This window comes from Cydia amplana, chromosome 20 (assembly GCF_948474715.1).
Source record: "Cydia amplana chromosome 20, ilCydAmpl1.1, whole genome shotgun sequence".
In the NCBI taxonomy this organism is placed as follows: domain Eukaryota; kingdom Metazoa; phylum Arthropoda; class Insecta; order Lepidoptera; family Tortricidae; genus Cydia; species Cydia amplana.
In genome coordinates, this window is record NC_086088.1 from 6,871,900 (window position 1) to 6,895,573 (window position 23,674).

The 23,674-nt window shown below is 42.3% G+C and overlaps 1 protein-coding gene across 1 annotated transcript; it reads left to right on the top strand.

Annotated features, from left to right (window-relative positions):
- The first annotated feature begins 145 nt into the window (after positions 1-145).
- On the top strand, positions 146-22,301 carry LOC134657544 (transferrin 2). Its single transcript, XM_063513120.1, has 16 exons — positions 146-315; positions 413-597; positions 1,037-1,159; positions 1,734-1,895; positions 3,936-4,069; positions 4,533-4,699; positions 6,050-6,194; positions 8,397-8,606; positions 10,542-10,650; positions 11,717-11,899; positions 13,287-13,457; positions 15,750-15,919; positions 16,653-16,796; positions 18,463-18,650; positions 19,619-19,778; positions 22,003-22,301. The coding sequence occupies exons 1-16, from the start codon at positions 273-275 to the stop codon at positions 22,271-22,273; spliced, it is 2,565 nt and encodes an 854-aa protein (XP_063369190.1). The 5' UTR covers positions 146-272; the 3' UTR covers positions 22,274-22,301.
- Positions 22,302-23,674: the final 1,373 nt, after the last annotated feature.

Here is a 23,674-nt window from a genome sequence, read left to right on the forward strand (position 1 = left end):
ATATTTGTGTTATATCTTTTTCTTTCACATAACAAAAGAAAATGATGCGGCCATATTTGCAGTAACACAACAGCAAAGTGTGCATGCTATTCTAGCTGCACTATCCCCCAATGCACTAAAAGAATGACTGATGCTTGAATCCATTCATTCAGTTGTCAACCAACCAACCGACTGTTGTGACAACTTCGGGTGTGTCCATCCATAAACCAAAAACTTTTCAGTCAGCTTTTATGAATGAATTATGATAAATTAGTTAATTAAACACTTCCATAATGAAAGAACTTTATAAATTTGTATTAATATCGGCAGCTTTAGGTAAGTTTTAACTATATTTACTACGATTTTTACCTTACAAAGTTGGGCGTCATCTAGTTGGAATCGTAACTCATGTTTTTCAAACAAAAACTTTCAGCTTCAGTATCAGGAAGCGGAGGAATCAATGAAGTATTCGTGCCACCTAAAGTGGAAGGGCAGGACGTAGTGACATGGTGTACTACGTCTATAGCGGCGCAGGAGAAATGTGAGAAGCTGACGATGATTGCTCAGTTGGACAAAGGCTTGCTTGGGGCTGATTATATCGAAATACAGTGTAAACGGGTAAGCATTTAGTTTAATCCAACCGGTCGGCTAGTTCGGCTACTAATTGCCTGTTGACTTATATAGTTAGGATATGTAGGTATAGCTAAAATAAAATAAACGAAAGATGTACCTATTTTAACCTTTCAACTCCTAGCTCTTTCAACTTTTGAACCTTCTAATAATTTCATATATTCTGTACATGTAGTGATGGGAAGGGGGAGATAGGTAACATGTATGCCAACACTCTAATTAACAAGGACATCCTAGTTTTAGAGACTTAATTTAACAAATCAATTTCTGCAAGCAATTAATTTTGATTTTTCATTACGTAAACCTACTGCTTCTTTAACATGACCTGTTGAAAGATTTATATGCAAAGAACTATTTACCTTTATGTAAAGTCATAAGAAATTTGTGTTACAAAAAAGTCTTATTTATGGTATTTTTTACATTACAGGCCTTTGACACAGAGCAATGCATGGCCTGGGTGGACCAAGGGGAAGCATCGCTACTGGCCCTTGATGCGGGGGAAGTGTATGTGGCTGGCCGCTACCACTCTCTCGTGCCTATCATGCAAGAAGTAAGTTTTCTTAGTTAAGTTAGGTTAGTTATAATGCTTAGCCAAGCTGAAATCTGAAACCGTTTTAAGATCTAGCTGCCCAGAGACCTATAAAAAGGTATCTCATTTCATTATAATTTAAATTTTTATTTTGACAAATCAAAATTGCATTTGTCTTGGCAAGTTTTGAGGTCTGGGCGGCTAGGCGCTACAGCTTTCTGCAAATTAAATTCATAATAAATATTAAACATATATTTAGTATTGGGCTAAATCAACCACCAATTGGGCCCACCAAAATCGAACTCGAGGTCGCGGCAAACCTCAACGCCTTTGACAGGAACTGGTGGGAGACGGGGTCAAGACCGGGATACGTGGAAAGGTAGGAGGGAGGCCTTTGCCCAGCAGTGGAACACTAGGCTCATATAAATAAATATTAAAAAAACTTTGGTATTGATATTTAGAATATCATTCTTACCTTAAGAGAGTGAAATTAGGCTTTCATATTTGTGTGGCAGTGGCAGTGTAGTCAAGCAGTCTATCCAGACATTGAGGCAGCAACTTGTACATCATATTAACATTTCTCGTGTATTTATAGTTGTATGGTCGGGGAGAACCATACCAATATGCTGTGGCCGTAGTCAACAAAGGAGGCTTGCCCAACGTCCAAGCTGGGACCGGGTTGTATGGGCTGCGTGGAGCCAAGGCCTGCTTCCCTGGAGTCGGCTCATTGGCCGGATGGGTCATGCCTATACATACTGTGAGTATGTGTGGTGTTGTAATGTTTTATATTAATGTATTCGCATGCATTGTACTATGTTTTATCTGCAAATAAACAATGATTATTATAGAGACAATTTTTTAAGTACTTGGAAAACATTTTAATAATCAAATGCTTAAGAAAAAGGGCATTAGGTACTAAATGCATTCATAGTAAAAAATTACACTTTTGTTCTGCACAGAAAATTCATAATTAACCTGTCGAATCCCACGATATGACGTCACCATAAGCGTTCTGGTTCATATATGAGCCGTGGGAGCTGACAGATTAAAAAGGTGTGTGTAATTTCAATCCATATGGCTGGCATAGTGGGAACTACAGCCCAAACCCTCTTGTACAGAAGGCATTTATCCAGGTGTGGGAGATACATGGGCGTAGGCAGATACAGGCAGGGGGGGGCAGCTGCCCCCCCCCCCCCCATGGAGCTCAATAGGGATGTTTCCTGTGCTTAAAATAAATCATTTCAAAAAGCACCAGATAATTATTAGAAAAACATAGCAGCTATTTTTAAACGCAATTTGTATTTAATAAATCGGATTGAAATATAAAAAGTAGGTGAGTTTACCGTGACGTCACTACATTCGTTTTCATATAAATTCCATATTAGCAAATCGTTTTGACAGTTCTAAAAAAGAAGCTGATTTGACTAGTAGGAATGTAGCCTATTCTCGGCCTCTGCCCCCCCCCCTAGCTGCTCCCCCCCCCCCCCCCTCCTACTTCACTGGCTGGCTACGCTACGCCTTGGGAAGATACATAGGCTGGTGATTGGTGGGGATGATGATATTGGTGAAACAGACAGTTGCCATCAGCAGTGATCGGAATTGGTAGTGCCATTTCACGGGACTTCGGTGCGTAAGCTTAGTATGGATATACCTTTTCACCCCGGGTTTTCATATTAGCTACTTCAATAGGGATGATGACACATGTTGAATTTTACAACAAAATATAGTAAAATAGATAGCAAATGAGCAATTTAAAATAATAATGTGGATATTAAAATAAAATACGGAAATGTTACAAAAATACAGGACCTGAAAGTTTCGAAATTTAAGTTTTTTTTAACTTCCAAAAACGATAAAAGTAAGGGTACTAGTCGATTCCTTACATTTTATCCAAAAAATATTGTATAGCAACTATATACATATAAACGCAATATTTCACGGACAAAAACGCAATTTTCTTGTTTTGCCCATACTTCAAGATGGGATCTCAATGACCTTGACGTCACGTTCACTTATCCTTTTGTGAGGGCCGTTTCGCGAGTGAAGTGCGACTGTCGGACTTTGACTATAATTTCTGACTTTTGTGTTGCTTTAATGCAATGGGTCCCATATAGACATTTGATCCTAAAATAAATCCGATCGATTGATACCATAAATGAAAATTAGTCATGTAGCCTATTAAAGACATGCCAAGAAATATTTTCGTGAAAAAATAAGAGTCTTGGAATCCCGAGTCTTATCCATGTTAAGTACAATGTTTGAGGTCATTCACCCCAAATGGCACTACCTATTCCGATCATTGGCCATCAGATGTATCAGACCGGCCAAGGTGTTCACAATGACTGAACACGCACTCTAACGCCCCGCCCTTACAAAAGAGGTGTGTTCAGATATTTATGAGCGCCTTAGCCGCTCCGATATATCTGATGGCAACTGTACAAAATCAGATTTCTAGACTACTCCACTTTCTATCAGGCAGGCTTTCTGCTTATTTGTCAAAAATATGGTATAATAAAACAGTTATTTTCTACACAAGTGCGGAAAGGAGGAAATTCGAAACGAGTGGCGATAAATTAAAACACGCCCGAAGGGAGTGTTTTAAATCGACACGAGTTGCGAATTACCTATTCCCACGTGTATCGTACAACGTTTTACAGTACATATGGCCCTTTAAACTTTGGACATGCACACGAAAAGTGCTATTTTACGCACTAGTGCGGAAAAATAGGGCCATATGTACTGTAAAGGATTTTTTATTTGTTCCTCTTATGTCATCATCATGTTTTTATTTGTACAGCTTATGCAAGAAGGTGGGTTAAGGATAGCAGACTGCAACAACCACGTGAAATCGGCGATCGAGTTCTTCGGAGACTCTTGCGCGCCGAACTCGTTGAAGGACATGTACAACCCCATCGGAGACAACCCTGACCAGTAAGCCTATTATATATACGAGGGGAGGCTGAAATACTGGCGAAAAAAAAGAAAAAAAAAACTATGCTACTTTTTTCCCCGCCTCTTTGGCAGTTTACATTTTTCCAGGCTTTTGTAAATCACTTGTCTTTATAAATTGTTAGTCTTTAAGAGCAACCACTGTACTATACTTTTCTCAATAAATTATTTGTATTTGTATTAATACAAATAACACATAGCAAAGACAAACAAAACAGTGAAAATAGAGATGTGAATCCGAAATGCATCAGGCCCGTAAAGTTTTATGAGCCACGAGCTTGAAATAAACGTTATTTAATTTAATTTAATAAGGGGGTTAATTAATCAGTTGATGATCATCGTTTGTCTATGGCTTAACGACAGATAGGGACAAACGACGATCATCAACTGATTAAGTTAGCAGCCGTTTATGAAAAACGCCATTAAAAAAACCAAACATTAACAGGCTATGCAAGCTATGTGTTGGAGGGGCCGGGGTCCGCTGTACTCTAGCGGACCCGTACGCTGGCTACGAGGGAGCCCTGAAGTGCCTCGTCGCCAACGGCACTGGTGACATTGCCTTCGTGCGAGACACCACCATACAGCACGCGTTACTGTCCACCAAGATTATAGGTACTTGATACTAGCATGTAAGGTTTGAAAGAGAAATGCTATACAAAGTTGGAGGGCGCTCTGAAGTGCCTCGTCGCCAACGGCACTGGTGACATTGCCTTCGTGCGAGACACCACCATACAGCACGCGTTACTGTCCACCAAGATTATAGGTACTTGATACTAGCATGTAAGGTTTGAAAGAGAAATGCTATACAAAGTTGGAGGGCGCTCTGAAGTGCCTCGTCGCCAACGGCACTGGTGACATTGCCTTCGTGCGAGACACCACCATACAGCACGCGTTACTGTCCACCAAGATTATAGGTACTTGATACTAGCATGTAAGGTTTGAAAGAGAAATGCTATACAAAGTTTGAGGGCGCTCTGAAGTGCCTCGTCGCCAACGGCACTGGTGACATTGCCTTCGTGCGAGACACCACCATACAGCACGCGTTACTGTCCACCAAGATTATAGGTACTTGATACTAGCATGTAAGGTTTGAAAGAGAAATGCTATACAAAGTTGGAGGGCGCTCTGAAGTGCCTCGTCGCCAACGGCACTGGTGACATTGCCTTCGTGCGAGACACCACCATACAGCACGCGTTACTGTCCACCAAGATTATAGGTACGTATTTGATACTTTCGTGGTAGGGTAGCCGGAAGAGATTACTCAAACGAATAATTTCACCTTTACACTTGCGTTTTCCTGGTTTACATTATCTATATATATAAACGTGAAAGACCTGACTGACTGACTTAAATCAACGCACAGCCCAAACCGCTGGGACTAGAAAGTCCAAATTTGGCAAGTAGGTTCCTTATAATGTCTAGGGGTCCACTAAGAAAGGATTTTTCAAAATTCATCCCCTATAGTTTGTATGGGGAAAATATACTAATCCACGGGTACGAAGTCGCGGGCAACAGCTAGTAAATTATAATGCCTACTCCCCTGCTACTCTTTTTTTCGAGCTTAACAACTAACTTAACTAATTTAGTTAATTGTGTAAAAACATTTTAAACGGTTATATTAAATTAAACTAATCAAATTAAATATTTTTAAACAGAAACAAAAAAAAAACTAAGTATGTTTCTTATTCGAGTCATTCTCACTGTTTCAACCGATTTTCACTTTTTGTCAAAAATGCGGTAAGCTCCGCATTATGTAAAAATAGTTACCTACTAGTCTCGAAAGTAGGTTATTTTAACGTACTTAATTTATGATAAAGCCCACTAAATTTTCCCCTCGTTTTGACTCCACCGAGTAATCAAAAATGCTATTAAAATCTGAGACTTCGACAAAAAGCCGACAGGTTACGGAAACCGGTTGCTGTGAGCCTGAAAGTAACAAGTTGATATTTCTCCGTCACCCAGGAGACGTGTCCCCGGACCGGTTCGAGTTGATCTGCCGCGACGGGTCGCGGCGCCCCGTGACACAGTGGGAGCGCTGCAACTGGGGCCGCGTGCCGGCCGACGCTGTCGTCACCAGCAGCGCCGCCTCGCTACAACAGAGGAAACGGTTGGTGATATAACTGCTCGTTTCTCCGTGACCCAGGCGACGTGTCCCCGGACCGGTTCGAGTTGATCTGCCGCGACGGGTCGCGACGGCCCGTGACGCAGTGGGAGCGCTGCAACTGGGGCCGCGTGCCTGCCGACGCCGTCGTCACCAGCAGCGCCGCCTCGCTACAACAGAGGAAACGGTTGGTGATATAACTGCTCGTTTCTCCGTGACCCAGGCGACGTGTCCCCGGAGCAGTTAGAGTTGATCTGCCGCGACGGGTCACGACGCCCCGTGACGCAGTGGGAGCGCTGCAACTGGGGCCGCGTGCCGGCCGACGCTGTCGTCACCAGCAGCGCCGCCTCGCTACAACAGAGGAAACGGTTGGTGCTATAACTGCTCGTTTCTCCGTGACCCAGGCGACGTGTCCCCGGACCAGTTCGAGTTGATCTGCCGCGACGGGTCGCGGCGCCCCGTGACGCAGCGCCCCGTGACGCAGCGCCCCGTGACGCAGCGCCCCGTGACGCAGCGCCCCGTGACGCAGTGGGAGCGCTGCAACTGGGGCCGCGTGCCCGCCGACGCTGTCGTCACCAGCAGCGCCGCCTCGCTACAACAGAGGAAACGGTTGGTGCTATAACTGCTCGTTTCTCCGTGACCCAGGCGACGTGTCCCCGGACCGGTTCGAGTTGATCTGCCGCGACGGGTCGTGACGCAGTGGGAGCGCTGCAACTGGGGCCGCGTGCCGGCCGACGCTGTCGTCACCAGCAGCGCCGCCTCGCTACAACAGAGGAAACGGTTGGTGATATAACTGGAGCCTAATATTGTATAATAATAGTATTTATACAATCGTGATCGTGACGAAGCAAGAAGGTATTTCGTTACAGGGGAGATGGTCGTCCTCTTAGCATTGGTTTGCGATCCATCTAGGAGAAGGATACTCCAAATAAAATCCGGAATGGAGTTTCCGTAAGGCGCGAGTAGGGTCCAACCTGAAATAAGCGGCAGATTCCTGCAGCCGACCTGCCTCCACACGTATTGGCTCGCCTTTCCTGTGGGTTAAGACAGTGAAGCCGAGAGGGTAATGCAGGTGCTGGGCATCCCTGCGTTTCCTTAATTCCCTCCCAGGCGGTGTAATAGGATATTTCTCCGGTTTTACGCCATAAATCGTCTGCATTAGACGCTAAGGCCAATGATACAATCGTGATATAATGGGGAGCTTTTCAGTCGAGTGCCGTGTTTAGCTGAGTTGCCTAAGTGAGGTACGAGTTTGAAAAGCTTGATTATATCACTATTGTATACAATACTTTTTCTACGAGTCGACAAAATATATTTTACATAAAAAAACACTAATAGTATTAGCTTGTATTTTATTATGCAATAGGACCCTGGTCTTTGGAATTATGTGCATTATGTAAAGCGAACTCATTTTGCGTTCTATCTAAAGTTAATTCTCATTTGGAACTCCTGTTTACTGTTTAATACTAATGAATTATTAGTCCAAATTGTAAATAACGTATGCAAAGTCTGCATCAAGACCTCGTTAATAATGTATTTCTCAATAAATTATTTGGTCGTAACTACACTTCACTCTGTAACTGTTACTTTCACTGTTTCATTCAGCTCTTAAGGGTTATTTGACAGCTACCATCATTGTGTTGTATAGTTTGGCCCAGGACTGTCTCATTTCAAACATGGACAGAGAGAATCGTACTGTTCTTGTCTTACGCTAGTACAGTCAGCAGCAGAAGTTGCTAAGCGGGCGAGGTGTTCAAAATTACCTTGACACGCTCTTATTCTCTTAACAATAACGTCGCGTCAAGGTCATTTTGAACACCTCGCCCGCTTATCAACTCTTGCTGCTGACTGTACTAGCACTCAAAAGACAGGAATGAGTATAATTTTCCTGGTTCTTACTGACTGACAGTTCTATTTGCCAAACTATATATATTCTTTGATTTCTGTGAATAATAACTTTACAACTGTGTAGCACGACTCTTCCTGTCTTATAACAGTTATAACCCTTAACAACAGATCTATAAAATCAAACTAAAATAAGATGTAAGGTTGTCTGGAAGAGATCGCTCTTTAGCGATAAGGCCGCCTGTTGTTACCTCTGTCTTCATGCATAATGTGTGTCTCTCTGTAAATGTTTTATTGAGGTTGTGCAATAAAGAGGATTTGTATTGTTTGTATTGTATTGTAAAATCCACTTTTCATTTTCAGCTACCAGAACCTAATCCAAAAACTGGTTCAACTGTACGGCGAACCAAATCCCCTGAACAAAAACTCGAACCGAACCGCGACCTACCAGTCTCGAGATGGCTACGGGAACGCGTACACTTCTACTACAGAGCGATATTCGTATGATCCATACAGAAGGAACTATAATGATAGGAGCCATGAGAGGGTTGATAATGAAGGTAACGAGTTGAGGTAAGTTTTTTAGAGGGTATATATTTTGACTGGATAACTTAGACCCCAGTTAGACCAATGGACTCGGAGGCGGAAAAAAGTTTTTCACCTCAGCAGCTCGAACAAGGGTACTTTGCTACTTAAAAACAGTGAGCAAAATCGCATTTTGCTCACTGAGTGAGCAAAATCGCATTTTGCTCATTTTGTCCCACTCAGTGAGCAAAAATTAAATTGTTGGTATATCTTAAGAAAACATGAGTGAATAGAGGTAAGTAATGAAGAAGGAATACATTTGTCGGGTTCTCTAATATGTTCTCACTGCTGAGGTGAAAAATGTTGTGTACTACACGAGATCAAAGTTATTTACATCTCGTGCGCTTTTGAGTCCCTTACTACGCTCAAGATTCTAAATTAGATTCACTCGCTACGCTCGTGAATCTATTATAGAATCTTTCGCTTGCACGGGACTCAAAATAAGCACTCGAAGTAATATCAAACTTTGATCTCTTGTTGTACAAATAACTATTCTTATCATGCAAATGCGTTGTTTTATACTAGCAAAATAAGTTTTTGGCAACTCATTTTTGGTACAAGCTTTTATCGCTGACTGTACTGTTCTTACAACAGACTACTAATACTCATCGAGAAAATTCTAAAAACCCCTAACACAATTAGGTTGCGTTGTTTCATCACAGAGTTCCTATGGCCACCTCCTGTCTCCATCATCAGATCAGCTCGATGGTACCATAATATTACATTATCACCCGACTTACATCTGTATGCAAATTTTCAGCTTCATTGGAAGTCGGGAAGTGAGTCAACTTTAACTTGCAAGATTTGACCCGTACAAACATACATTACATACATAGGTACATTGCAAGTTAAATAAAAGCTTGTAAAAACAACACAGTTCTAATGTATCTCAAGATTCTCAAGTATCTAAGGGTGGTATTCCATCTGTCCAGTACCTTGGTGCAATGTGTATTTGCGTCTCACATTTTGCTTAATGAGAGAGCGAAACGCAATGCACATTGGACAAAGAAATTGGACAGGTGGGATACCATCATAAAGTATGTGTTGCAAGGGTCTTAACTTTTTTTTTTACTATTACGCAGTGGACAGAATTTTGATCATTCACCCCTGCGGGCGCAACATGGCTCCATTTATATCGCCTGTCACTTTCGCACTTGCATACTTGTTAGAACGTGACAAGCGATAAAAATGGAACCATGCTGCGCCCGCTGGTCAGTTACCTAAATGTAAATCAAATTAAAATAAAACATTAGGGCCCCATTGCTGGACGTGAACAAATATTTCTATAGGTAGAAAATTGAAATTTAGATTTAAATGAACACGTACTTAAATGTTAATACAGGCTATGAAGGCATGTATTCCCCTATAGCTAGCAATTCATATTTTCTTTTATATACGCAAAGAGACAGGTACGGGCTGAAAAACAGCGCTGTGCAGTCACCTGACTCGCGGCACAAGCTGAGTCCCGAGCCTATTGTCGCACTTAAATAGTAGGTATTTGTATGTTAACAAATAGTTCTAAATGTTATACCTATTATATAAGTAGTTATTAATAGATGTATGTATACTTATCGCTACTTTACTGCTGCTGTAATTAATGCTTATTGCCCTTATAGGGTGGTTGACTGTCAGGTCAAATCAAGTTCTTTTTTTTTTTTCTCGAACTGTCGGAACGATTAGATACTAGTGTATATGAAACGCACACACGACGTGACGTTCAAATTAACTTCTCCTTCTACATAGTTATAATTAAACATATATATATATTTATACAGTCAACAATCCTATTGGACTTATGTGCTTATTGTGTCTTTTTTCTTTTTCCTTGTCTGTTTTATTTTGTTACTGTGTTTTGCGACAATAAATGACTTTTTTTTTTTTTTTACAAAAATTGAGGTTATTCAATGGAAATGTTTATTTCAGCATTAGCACGGAATCGTCTTTCCAGCCTAGAAAGGATATAAACGGGCACAGTATAGAGTCTCCCTTCCGTCTGTTCAATTCCAATGGGACCACCGATTTGCTATTGCAGGTATGACCAATATAGATCATCACTACATAGTATAAAACAAAGTCGCTTCCCGCTTGTCTGTCCCTATGTATGCTTAGATCTTTAAAACTACGCAACGGATTTTGATGCGGTTTCTGAAGTGATAACTTCTTTAGCGGCGCTGTGCACTTTTTGTGATGAGGAAAAAATGTTAAACTCGTAACAGGTGTCACGTGACCGTAAGACGTAAGACGGACACGTGACCTGATCGAAAAACTGTTACTTCAATGTCATTGAGTTTTTCTTTATTGATTTAAATGCCATCTAGTGAGTTTCCCTCTAACTGGTAATAATATAACTCGAGTACTAACAGTGATGTACTTAGGGATTTCAAGTAATGCGACGAAATAACGCTAGATGGCGTTAACCTCAATTATACATAGTGCTGCAGACATTTTGCAATAGTGATTGAGTTTTCACTTCTGCCGGCACTCCCTGAGTGCAACCCGTTATTTTTAGGGTCCCGTACCCAAAGGGTAAAAACGGGACCCTATTACTAAGACTCCGCTGTCCGTCCGTCCGTCCGTCGGTCCGTCCGTCTGTCACCAGGCTGTATCTCACGAACCGTGATAGCTAGACAGTTGAAATTTTCACAAATGATGTATTTCTGTTGCCGCTATAACAACAAATACTAAAAACAGAATAAAATAAAGATTTAAGTGGGGCTCCCATACAACAAACGTGATTTTTGACCGAAGTTAAGCAACGTCGGGCGGGGTCAGTACTTGGATGGGTGACCGTTTTTTTGCTTGTTTTGCTCTATTTTTTGTTGATGGTGCGGAACACTCCGTGCGCGAGTCCGACTCGCACTTGGCCGTTTTTTTTTTAATAGATGAGAGTGATTCAAGAGGAAGGTTTATGCATAATTTGTTAACCCGTGCGAATCCTGGGCGGGTCGCTAGTACACTTATAACTAACGAAGAGTATGACTAATTATCATTCTATATAAAGCCGTTTTTTACTAGCATAAAGAAAACACGCTTACCACACTCTACTGCACGCTCATAATAGACCTTACCGTTAAGTAAACAAGGCTCAAATTCCCCAGGACGCCACTATAAACTTCCGTATACTCCAAGAAGAGGAGCAGGCAGCCAAACACATCCTGAACAACCAATACGTGGGAGATCAGGCGGAAAAGGCGGTGTTTAATATCAGGAACTGTCCTATCAAGAGGATGATACTGTGTGTTACCAGTGACGCCGAAATGGACAAGTGTGTCAAAATGAGGGTAGGTCTGAAAGCCTTTACATATAGTATAATATACATATAGTATATAGGGCTTTAATTAGATAGTTATTAGTTAACTCTAAGTGCACTTTTAGTTTGTTATTATTGTAACTTCAATTTCATTTCAACTTTGAAATCTATTTAGTTTAGTACTACTTATATAAGTTATATGGTTAATATATATTCTAATTAAGGAAACTGTAGGTCTATAAGTCTGATAACCCTTCATTGTAATAATGTATTACTATAAGAGACTGTTTCTAAATAAAGAAAATTAAAAATTAAATTAATTAAAATATATACTACTCTTTGATGTAAAGACACTTGACATAAGAACATAAGGAAACAACTAGTACCTACCTATGTGGAAAACAGGAGATGCAGGGTTCGAAAGGATAATTGTGACGTTCCACGGCAAAAGGTACCTTATGGCAGTTGGCGCTTACGTCGCATAGCGCCGCAATAATAATAGCGCGCGACGGCGGAGCGGCGTTAATAATAGCGTAAGCGCCAACGGCCATAAGGTACCTTTATCCGTGGGACGTCACAATTATCAATGATAGCTATCTTAATAATTATCGTGATTTTTATGCCTTATAATTATCGATTTGATAATAACCTAAAATACAAAAAACGCCCCAATCATTATTTTTTAATATCAAAGAATTCAAATATAGCACCATCCAACCGCCCATCCACCGCCGCCCATCGCCGTCCATATATATCGGATAATTATCAAAGACTATAATTATCTGGATAATTTCGAACCCTGAGGAGAATTAAGGCAGGCTCCGTTATCTTTATGGTTGAGCTTTCGGTTGGAACCGGTTGCAATGTAGTTTTGGGTTGTGCCAAAATTGCTGTTGTATGTTTCACCTATTTTTGCCATTTCAAAACATTTCTACCTCTTGGTAATTTTGTCCTGACTTGAAGAATTTCAAGGGTTTATGGTGCTTTAGTAATATTTTAAGCAAAGTAGAAAGTTTTCGTTTATTCTTTTTTCTTTCCTTTTTGCGCCGTTTGTACAGTACGGATGTCTACCGTCTCCAATTCTCCCTCAATTGCTCAAAGGTTAACTGGAAGAGATCCCTTAAAGCAGCGGTCGGCAACCTTTTAGCAGCCAAGGGCCACATAGTAGTTAACGATGTTGACGCGGGCCGCACGTTGTCAATATTTATGACTTTATCAGACATTGTCGTTTGTCAATATTACATACAAAATAGCCAGGGAGGCTCGCGGGCCGCAAGTGACAGGTTCACGGGCCGCGGGTTGCCGACCGCTGCCTTAAAGGGATAAGTTCGCCTTTGTACTAATGATGAATGTTATTTTTCCTGTTTTGTTCTGATCTTTGTACAATAAAGTGTTTTACTACTACTTATATGTTTCAGGTGGCCCTGAAAGCGGCGTACCTCCAACCGTCTCTGATCTGCTGGCGCGGGCACAGCACGCGGCACTGCGAGCGCTCCGTGGCCTCCGGGGTCGCTGACGTGGCCGTCATGGACCCCGGGGACATGCTGCACGCCGCCATGGCGCATAGACTTGTGCCTTTTATGCAGGAGGTAAGATAAGCGGCGTACCTCCAACCGTCTCTGATCTGCTGGCGCGGGCACAGCACGCGGCACTGCGAGCGCTCCGTGGCCTCAGGGGTCGCCGACGTGGCCGTCATGGACCCCGGGGACATGCTGCACGCCGCCATGGCGCATAGACTTGTGCCTTTCATGCAGGAGGTAAGATAAGATAAAAGATAGTTTATTCAAGTAGGCATATTACACTTATGAACGTCAAATAAAGCTACACCGGCTCCAACCTACATCTCTGCCTCGAGAAGATTTAAATCCCCCCTCAATTGGAGGAGGGTATCCCAATATGGGACCGACAACAAACTCTGCGGGGCACATCTTTTTCAAAACATTACATCTTATAATTAACATGCAGTAGGAGTAAATAAGAACAATACAATTTAAATTACAATAGAATTCATGCAATTATACACAGTAGGTACTTTCTTTATAGAAATTGAATTTAAGGTACATGAAATCATACAAATACGTAGCTCTTTCAGAAAACATGTCAAATTCTTACAAAAGGAAAAGCAAAGAAATGATAATACATATAAGTCTAAGTATAGTCCTTAGATTTTGCCCTGAAAGTTGGTGGTAACAGGTGGAAACACTTGCTAAAGTAAGGTCTATTAGACAGGATACATTTTGCGAAGTTTGTTAACGAAATGTTCATATTCCTTATCCAAATATTTTACTGAAAGTGCAAAAGATCATATAAAAAGATTGATGTATTTTTTTTTGCACGGCAATTTCTTTTTTAACCGTTTGGTTGCGTGTTCCATTTTCATAAACTTTTGGCTGTGGCGGCGACAATTATTTCATGACAGGACAGGCGTGCCTTACGCCATAGAATATCCGCACCGAATCGGTTAACCCATTATAGACTAGCAGTACCATATGGTACCATTTATTTACGACTTTTATTTTCGCGTGATTAGCCAAATTGCGACGCATAAGACGGGCTCTTGTTGGCGAAAGTTGATCTAGGAGACATAACGCTGCCGATTGTTAACCTAAAACAGTACTTATTTACATCAGTTGCGTGTGATTGAAGGTCAAAGTAGGTGCATCGCAAATTTCGCGGAAAAATGTTTACGCCGTTCAAGTAAGTTACAATATTTGGTTTACTAACAGATAAATAACGAATGTTATTGCAAAATCGTTTAATTTAGTAACATTGCTTTAGTTTAATTTAACTAGTGCCGGTAGGTATAAATATTATAACTACCGCGTGTTAAAGTTACTGGTACCGTACGGGATCGCTAGGCGATTCCCGTGCGATATTTTCGTCAACCTTTCGTTTTTTATCTATTAAGTAGTTTTATTGTTTTTAGTAATACACGATAGTGATTTGACATTTTATCGAAAGATCAAGATGAAGTATTATTTAATAATCATATTTTATCTTTTTTTATAAAGTTTTGTCCTATTTTAGATGCAGTGTACACGAGGCATTGGCAATTTTAGAGGATAATGAGGACATTGAGGCTGAATAATTTATATTGAACCTCCAGATCCCGCCATCGCTTCCGATGAAGATTCAGGCGAAGAAGATGCTGGTGCTTTAATAAATAATTTGAGCGGCAGACAACTCAACGCCCCATGTGAAGTTGTATTGCGTCAGTCCACACGACCGCGTCGGTCATGCCGCAATAAGAAATACCGTATCTAGATACAAGAAGATGGAGAAGACAAGGGACTAAGAGGCCGCAGCAACAGCGTTTCTAGAGGTACAGTTAGATCACATAGTCGTGGACGGAGCCGAGGACGGGGGCGAGGCCAATTAAGGATGAAATCGAAATGTGATGTAGGATTATGTGCTGCATGCAACTACCAATTTAATGTAAAGTAAAGTATTTTTTGTAATGTCTCGGAAGCTCATTTATTAAATAATTATAGTAAAACATACGTACTGTATGTTATTAAGTTGCAACCGAAGAGGCTGATTTATTAAATAAATAATATAAACATATTTGTACTCTTATTAATTTCATAGTATTTCCAAATTTTTACCTCAGTACGTGCCTAGCGGTCCCATATGGTACCAGCGTTTTTTTTTCAAAACGAAAGGTCTCAAAAAAATTTTATTACTAAAACTTCGTTACATATGCTCTAATAAAGAACATATTAAAAAATCACAAAAATTGGACACCTCGAAAAAACTCAGTCTATAATGGGTTAATTAACAGCTTCAAAGCTCCCTTGAATAAAAAAACTTTATTTGTATTATTTTATTTGAGCGCTTTACCCTGAAATCTGAATCATTTAATCATTTTTTTTTTGGCTCAGATCTACTCAAGCGGCAAGAACTGGTACTACGCAGTGGCCGTCGCAAAAGAACAAGACCCGGATACGGATCTTACGTATCTCCGCGGCAAAAACTCTTGCCACACGGGCCTGGGTCAAGCTGCCGGGTGGATCTTCCCACTGGCTTACCTCATCTCTAATGGGTGGATTCGGTAAGTTCGTATTATGTTCACTTTCAGTTGATTATGACATACGGCGCGCTCATTTGGGGTAACTTGATCATGGTTTAGAAAGGTAATGTATTTAACGCGTAAAACTAAAACAGTGAATTCGGCTAACATGTCTCTTACCTCCTTATATGAAAAGGTACTTTATTTTATAGGAGTACCTTTTGACATGGAATCCTACATATAATTATTGTGGTGGTGTTTACACTAGCTAATATTAGCTATGATTCCTAAAATGTATGACTTGATCTAACGTGTATCTCCGACTAGAGAATTTCGTCCAGGGTTCGGAACCGGTTTTTTTTGTAAAACCCAAAATAGCCTAGTATTTTTAATTATTTTATGCTCTTTACGTAGGCATGAATCATGTATTTAGGTAACACCTTTGTATCATTAGATTGTCCCATTAAAAATGAAATAATAAATCAAAGAACGAAAAAGAACTAAATAATACCGGTATTTTTTGTATGAAGAAAAAACCGGTTCCGAGCCTTGATTTCGTCCATCTGTCAGCCTGTCCGAAGTCATGTTCAAGCTTAATGCTGCATAATAAATAATTGGGTATTTATAAACACAATTGAACAAGCGTACCTATTGCCGTAATTCTTTCTGTCGGACGATTTTTTGACATTAGATTAAAATCTGCAATAAAAGCATACGTCCAAAAATAATTATTAAAGTAAAAAATCGTTGTTATTGTATTCTGTTTTGTGTATAGTTCGTACGGTTGCGACGGCGCGCACTCGGCGGCGCAGTACTTCACTAAAGCGTGCGCGCCCGGCGCGCTCAGCGCAGAGTACGTGGACGCAGACACCGTGCCGCACGACAACCTGTGCCACCTCTGCCACGGCAGCGCCTTTAGGTGACTATACCATCAATATTTAGAACACGAATAACTACATTTACACGCGAAAATATTTAGTTTAATTTCTTTATGCAATTTTTTCCATTTTGAGGTTTAAAATGGCAGCTATTTTTTGCGCTATTTTCAGCGGAATTGATCCTTTTTTCAGTTAAATTTTGTACTCGGAATCTATTAATAATAATAAATAATAAAAAGTAATAAATAATAAAATTGTTTATTCCGTTTAAGTATTCATTTACATTGTACAAAGTTGGTACCTCTTTTTAAGTATCAAATACCTGTATTAAGAGGCACCGCTCTTCCATAGTTAATCTATTGACATCAATCTTCCAGTCGGGTGCTGGGTATCCATCCATTACAATTGATCCACAAAAACGCGTTGGTGGATTGCGATGTGAAATTAACACTTTCGGTGCCGAAAACCCGACTATCGGGTGTTTTATGATTCCGTTCCCGATCGTGGTACTATACCTCACCTTTATATAAAGAATTTTTTGTGGCTCGGCGCGGATGTCTCGTTTGGCTGGGTGGCAATGAATGTGTTAAGACTAATTTTGACCAACCACGGAAGACCAACGTCGTGGTCCTAAAATATTCCTTGATGAAGCTGAGTGGAGACCTTTTCAGTGACGCTTTATAGCGATAATATGTCAATGTTAAGACTGTTAAGTTTAAGTCAGCGTTTTTAGGGTTCCGTACCCAAAGGGTAAAAACGGGACCCTATTACTAAGACTCCGCTGTCCGTCCGTCCGTCCGTCCGTCTGTCACCAGGCTGTATCTCACGAACCGTGATAGCTAGACAGTTGAAATTTTCACAGATGATGTATTTCTGTTGCCGCTATGTTAACAAATACTAAAAACAGAATAAAATAAAGATTTAAGTGGGGCTCCCATACAACAAACGTGATTTTTGACCGAAGTTAAGCAACGTCGGGCGGGGTCAGTACTTGGATGGGTGACCATTTTTAGGGTTCCGTAGCCAAATGGCAAAAAACGGAACCCTTATAGATTCGTCATGTCTGTCTGTCTGTCCGTCTGTCCGTCTGTCTGTCCGTCCGTATGTCACAGCCACTTTTCTCCGAAACTATAAGAACTATACTGTTGAAACTTGGTAAGTAGATGTATTCTGTGAACCGCATTAAGATTTTCACACAAAAATAGAAAAAAAACAATAAATTTTTGGGGTTCCCCATACTTCGAACTGAAACTCAAAATTTTTTTTTCATCAAACCCATACGTGTGGGGTATCTATGGATAGGTCTTCAAAAATGATATTGAGGTTTCTAATATCATTTTTTTCTAAACTGAATAGTTTGCGCGAGAGACACTTCCAAAGTGGTAAAATGTGTGTCCCCCCCCCCCTAACTTCTAAAATAAGAAAATGATAAAACTAAAAAAAAATATATGATGTACATTACCATGTAAACTTCCACCGAAAATTGGTTTGAACGAGATCTAGCAAGTAGTTTTTTTTAATACGTCATAAATCGCCTAAATACGGAACCCTTCATGGGCGAGTCCGACTCGCACTTGGCCGCTTTTTTTGCTTGTTTTGCTCTATTTTTTGTTGATGGTGCGGAACCCTCCGTGCGCGAGTCCGACTCGCACTTGGCCGGTTTTTGAATAAAGCTTCTTCTATCCTATTCAATGTCGTCGTTCACAGGCGATGCCGCCGCGACGCGAGCGAGGATTACTACGGGCACGTAGGCGCCGTCCGCTGCATGGTTGAGGGGGGGGGGGATGTAGCGTTCGTGCGCCACACCGCGCCGGCCGAGGTCTCCGGAGGTCGCCGCGCTGAGTGGTGGGCGAGGGACTTGCTGCCTGATGACCTGCAGCTGCTCTGTCCTGACGGTGAGAAACTTAGGCGATGCCAGTGACTACAGGCTCGTGCCGTCCGCTGCATGGTGGAGGGGGGGGGGGGATGTAGCGTTCGTGCGCCACACCGCGCCGGCCGAGGTCTCCGGAGGTCGCCGCGCTGAGTGGTGGGCGAGGGACTTGCTGCCTGATGACCTGCAGCTGCTCTGTCCTGACGGTGAGAAACTTAGGCGATGCCAGTGACTACAGGCTCGTGCCGTCCGCTGCATGGTGGAGGGGGGGGGGGGGGATGTAGCGTTCGTGCGCCACACCGCGCCGGCCGAGGTCTCCGGAGGTCGCCGCGCTGAGTGGTGGGCGAGGGACTTGCTGCCTGATGACCTACAGCTGCTCTGTCCTGACGGTGAGAAACCTGCGATAATACGTCTAATACAGCAATCCAGAAGTGGGGTTGTGACGTTAGTGCGGCACACCGCGCCTGCTGAAGTTTCAGTAGGTCACCATTCGGCTGACGATATGCAGCTACTCTTGTCTGTCGAGGGACCGCCCACGCCTGTGACGGGGCAAAAATACCCACAAATGCAGCCCTCATGTGCTAGAGTAATGAACATAACCATATTTACACGTGCTGTCGCGGTCGCCATGTTAAGGGCTAAGGGGAGATAGACGATTCAAGAACCTGTTAGCGAATTCCGTTACATTGCATTATTTGATTAATCCATTCAACTGGTTGCTTCACATCTCAGCAGTCGGCAATTGTAGCGAAACATGCATGCGATTTTTCACTCTCCTTATCTGAGCCCTAAGAAGGCGATACGAGAGAAAGAAATGTGAAACAATCAGATGAAAAATAGGTCTTTAAAATATATACTTGTCCTATAATATCAGTTTTCACAGACACGTTATTTCAACCCTTCCTTGGTATTTTAGCTGGTTGAATACAACCCCTAGCAAAAATTTATTAGCAGTATTTAGCACTGGTAGTAATTCAAACTAACATTTGACAGGAACCCGCGCGAAGATGCACGAATACAAACAGTGCAACCTCGGCAAGGTCCCGGGCTCGGTGCTGATGGGCCGCGCGAACCACACCGAGCTGGACACTTATTCCAACCTCATGGTGTACGCGCAGCAGCTGTACGGGGCCACGGCGACTGATGAGTTCAGGTGAGTCGTACAAGCAGTGCAACCTCGGCAAGGTCCCGGGCTCGGTGCTGATGGGCCGCGCGAACCACACCGAGCTGGACACTTATTCCAACCTCATGGTGTACGCGCAGCAGCTGTACGGGGCCACGGCGACTGATGAGTTCAGGTGAGTCGTACAAACAGTGCAACCTCGGCAAGGTCCCGGGCTCGGTGCTGATGGGCCGCGCGAACCACACCGAGCTGGACACTTATTCCAACCTCATGGTGTACGCGCAGCAGCTGTACGGGGCCACGGCGACTGATGAGTTCAGGTGAGTCGTACAAGCAGTGCAACCTCGGCAAGGTCCCGGGCTCGGTGCTGATGGGCCGCGCGAACCACACCGAGCTGGACACTTATTCCAACCTCATGGTGTACGCGCAGCAGCTGTACGGGGCCACGGCGACTGATGAGTTCAGGTGAGTCGTACAAGCAGTGCAACCTCGGCAAGGTCCCGGGCTCGGTGCTGATGGGCCGCGCGAACCACACCGAGCTGGACACTTATTCCAACCTCATGGTGTACGCGCAGCAGCTGTACGGGGCCACGGCGACTGATGAGTTCAGGTGAGTCGTACAAACAGTGCAACCTCGGCAAGGTCCCGGGCTCGGTGCTGATGGGCCGCGCGAACCACACCGAGCTGGACACTTATTCCAACCTCATGGTGTACGCGCAGCAGCTGTACGGGGCCACGGCGACTGATGAGTTCAGGTGAGTCGTACAAGCAGTGCAACCTCGGCAAGGTCCCGGGCTCGGTGCTGATGGGCCGCGCGAACCACACCGAGCCGGACACTTATTCCAACCTCATGGTGTACGCGCAGCAGCTGTACGGGGCCACGGCGACTGATGAGTTCAGGTGAGTCGTACAAGCAGTGCAACCTCGGCAAGGTCCCGGGCTCGGTGCTGATGGGCCGCGCGAACCACACCGAGCCGGACACTTATTCCAACCTCATGGTGTACGCGCAGCAGCTGTACGGGGCCACGGCGACTGATGAGTTCAGGTGAGTCGTACAAGCAGTGCAACCTCGGCAAGGTCCCGGGCTCGGTGCTGATGGGCCGCGCGAACCACACCGAGCTGGACACTTATTCCAACCTCATGGTGTACGCGCAGCAGCTGTACGGGGCCACGGCGACTGATGAGTTCAGGTGAGTCGTACAAGCAGTGCAACCTCGGCAAGGTCCCGGGCTCGGTGCTGATGGGCCGCGCGAACCACACCGAGCCGGACACTTATTCCAACCTCATGGTGTACGCGCAGCAGCTGTACGGGGCCACGGCGACTGATGAGTTCAGGTGAGTCGTACACATGTTTGAAAAAATATGTGAGGTATGCAACATATGCAGAAAACCATTTTCACATAAATTTTCAAGATAATCATAACCCATCAGTGGCTGTGCGTCCATAAAAGCCGATTCCCACCGGCTTGCCTGTTTTTGGGCGTTTGAGCAGAGTTGTAAAGGAAATATGTAAGCCAAATTAGCCCCGGCTTGCCTATGTTTGACGCGCCGCCACTGTAACCCATAGTAAAATCGACCTTTATTATAATGCACAAAAGGTGTTATTTCTAAAGACAAAGTGAAAGAAAACTTTGGGAAATAGTAAACACGGCGATTTTCTTATTACACACAAAATAAAATCAATATTTAAAAACCTATCTATTAGGGCCATTACAGACGAACTGCGATTTGTATGGGAACTTGGGAACTGCACGCCGACATTGCAGTTGGCGTGCAATTCCCATACAAGTTGCAGTCCGTCTGTACCCCTTACATGCTTGTAATGTTGATTTACCTCTTACCTACAGTCGTCATCACATACATCGTAGCGGCCGAGGTGCTCAAAAATATCTGAACACGTCTCTAACGCCCGGACAATAGAGGCGTGTTCAGATATTTGTGAGCGCCTTGGCTGCTCATCGGCCGCTCATCATATATATCGATATATGATGGCGACTGTACAAGGAGAAAGTCAAATATCACAAAATAAATGTAAATGCACTGTACATTAGGTCGATTTGTCCACAATTTGCAATAATAAGCTATTACTATCAACAAATTACATCTAAAAGTGTAAAAATTACTGTCCTGGGTGAGACTTGAACTCACGACCTCTGGATATCGATCCAAGCTCTATTATAAGCTTAATAGCATCGATCGCAGACGTTTCTGCTTGTTAAAAATTTAAAATTACATCTAAATAATTCCCTTTCAGCTTCAGCATGTTCGACTCAAAACCCCCATATTCCGACCTGATCTTCAGCGACGCGGCCGTACAACTGAAGCCCTTACCGCACAAAGGGCGCTCCGCGGAGCTCATCGCCGGCCCCGCCCTGCTCCGAGCGGCCAAGATAGTCTCCTGCGACGCGCCCCAGTCCGCCTACTATGTAGCGGCTGATGCTGACTTCTTGTCACATGCTTATAGGACGGTAATGGTGGGATATGTACTGGCTGTTGCTATGTTTCTAGTGGCGCTACTTCGATAAGCAACCATCACGTTTAGGTTATTCTGCAAGGATAGGCTGATGTCTAAAAGCAGGACTTCTCACTGAGTAGAACGAAGCTGTGCTGCTTTATCTTGTATCAACATAGTTTCTATTAGCGTTATTCATAAACGCCTGTAAAGTCTAACATAATTTTGATAACTATCTGTCATTTATAGAAAGAGACAAATTTGAACATAGGTTTGCTAAGTTTTATGAATAACGGGGTATGTTAGCATTTCCCCAAATTAGGATGCCGTAACTCGTAATAATGTGAAGGAAACTAAAGTAATGAAACATATTGACGAGTTAAAGTATGAACACGGTTGATCCGCAATATTTAAGTACCATGTGTATAAATATTTGAGCAAAGTCGAAGCTAACTAGAACATAGCGCTAATACCACATAGTAGTATATATGTGACGTTCCACGGCAAAAGGTACCTTATGGCACTTGGCGCTTACGTCGCATAGCACCGCAATAATAATAGCGCGCGGCGGCGGAGCGGCGTTAATAATAGCGTAAGCGCCAACGGCCATAAGGTACCTTTATCCGTGGGACGTCACATATTTTATTTGATCTGTTCTTTAAATGTAAGGTTTTAATGTAAGTAATAATTTTGTGCTGCTAACAAAAATATTAATCCGTCCGAAATGCCTTAGTATTAGAATATTTCATTCAAGAATTAGATGGAGTAAACTGGCTGCATATAATAAAAGTATGGTACAGTAAAGGTATGCTTTATTATATTGCCTGAATATAAACATCTTTTTAAATTGATTATATTTTTCTTTAATCTAGTTCTGGGCATCACTTTCGTGATTATTATATCAACAGCTATTTACAATTTTTACACAGTATTAATTTTTTTTAACTGTGTATGTATGTAGAGAATTTTATTCAGATTTCATAGTGTGAAGTTATTTTAATCTACACATTGTGTTACAAAATGTACGCTAGTTTTTTTACATCATTGACTGAATCTCCATATTTTTATGTACCTATGTGCCTTTATAGTGATATAGACATGCATTTCTGAATTATAGTTCTGAGGTAGCTAAGGTAGAATTAAACTATGTTTAATTACAAAGAATCTCATAATGGTATTCCGTCCATTAAGGTTATTTTTTAGGTATTAGACTCACGTTTTATCATGCATACTATGAATTATGAATAGTTAGTAAAACTTACCTTTGCTATTTTTTTTTATTCTATATCATAATCTATTAATCTAGGACCTCTGTGATCTAATAGGATCACTTGTTTTATATTTACATTTTACTTTCACTTTTCATGTGAATAATATCAATTTTATCTTCTTATCGTACTTTTTATACTATCTCACTTAAAATTAGATTAAGTAAGAATTATTCTTCTACTTTTTTTTTTAATTTGTATTACAA

What these genes read in the sequence shown, in the direction of transcription:
- LOC134657544 (XM_063513120.1), top strand. Translation starts at nt 273, where the DNA reads ATGAAAGAACTTTATAAATTTGTATTAATATCGGCAGCTTTAG. An exon ending in TCGAAATACAGTGTAAACGG is followed by an intron (nt 598 to 1,036) that starts GTAAGCATTTAG and finishes TTTACATTACAG; the next exon opens with GCCTTTGACACAGAGCAATG. An exon ending in GCAGCTGCTCTGTCCTGACG is followed by an intron (nt 18,651 to 19,618) that starts GTGAGAAACTTA and finishes AACATTTGACAG; the next exon opens with GAACCCGCGCGAAGATGCAC.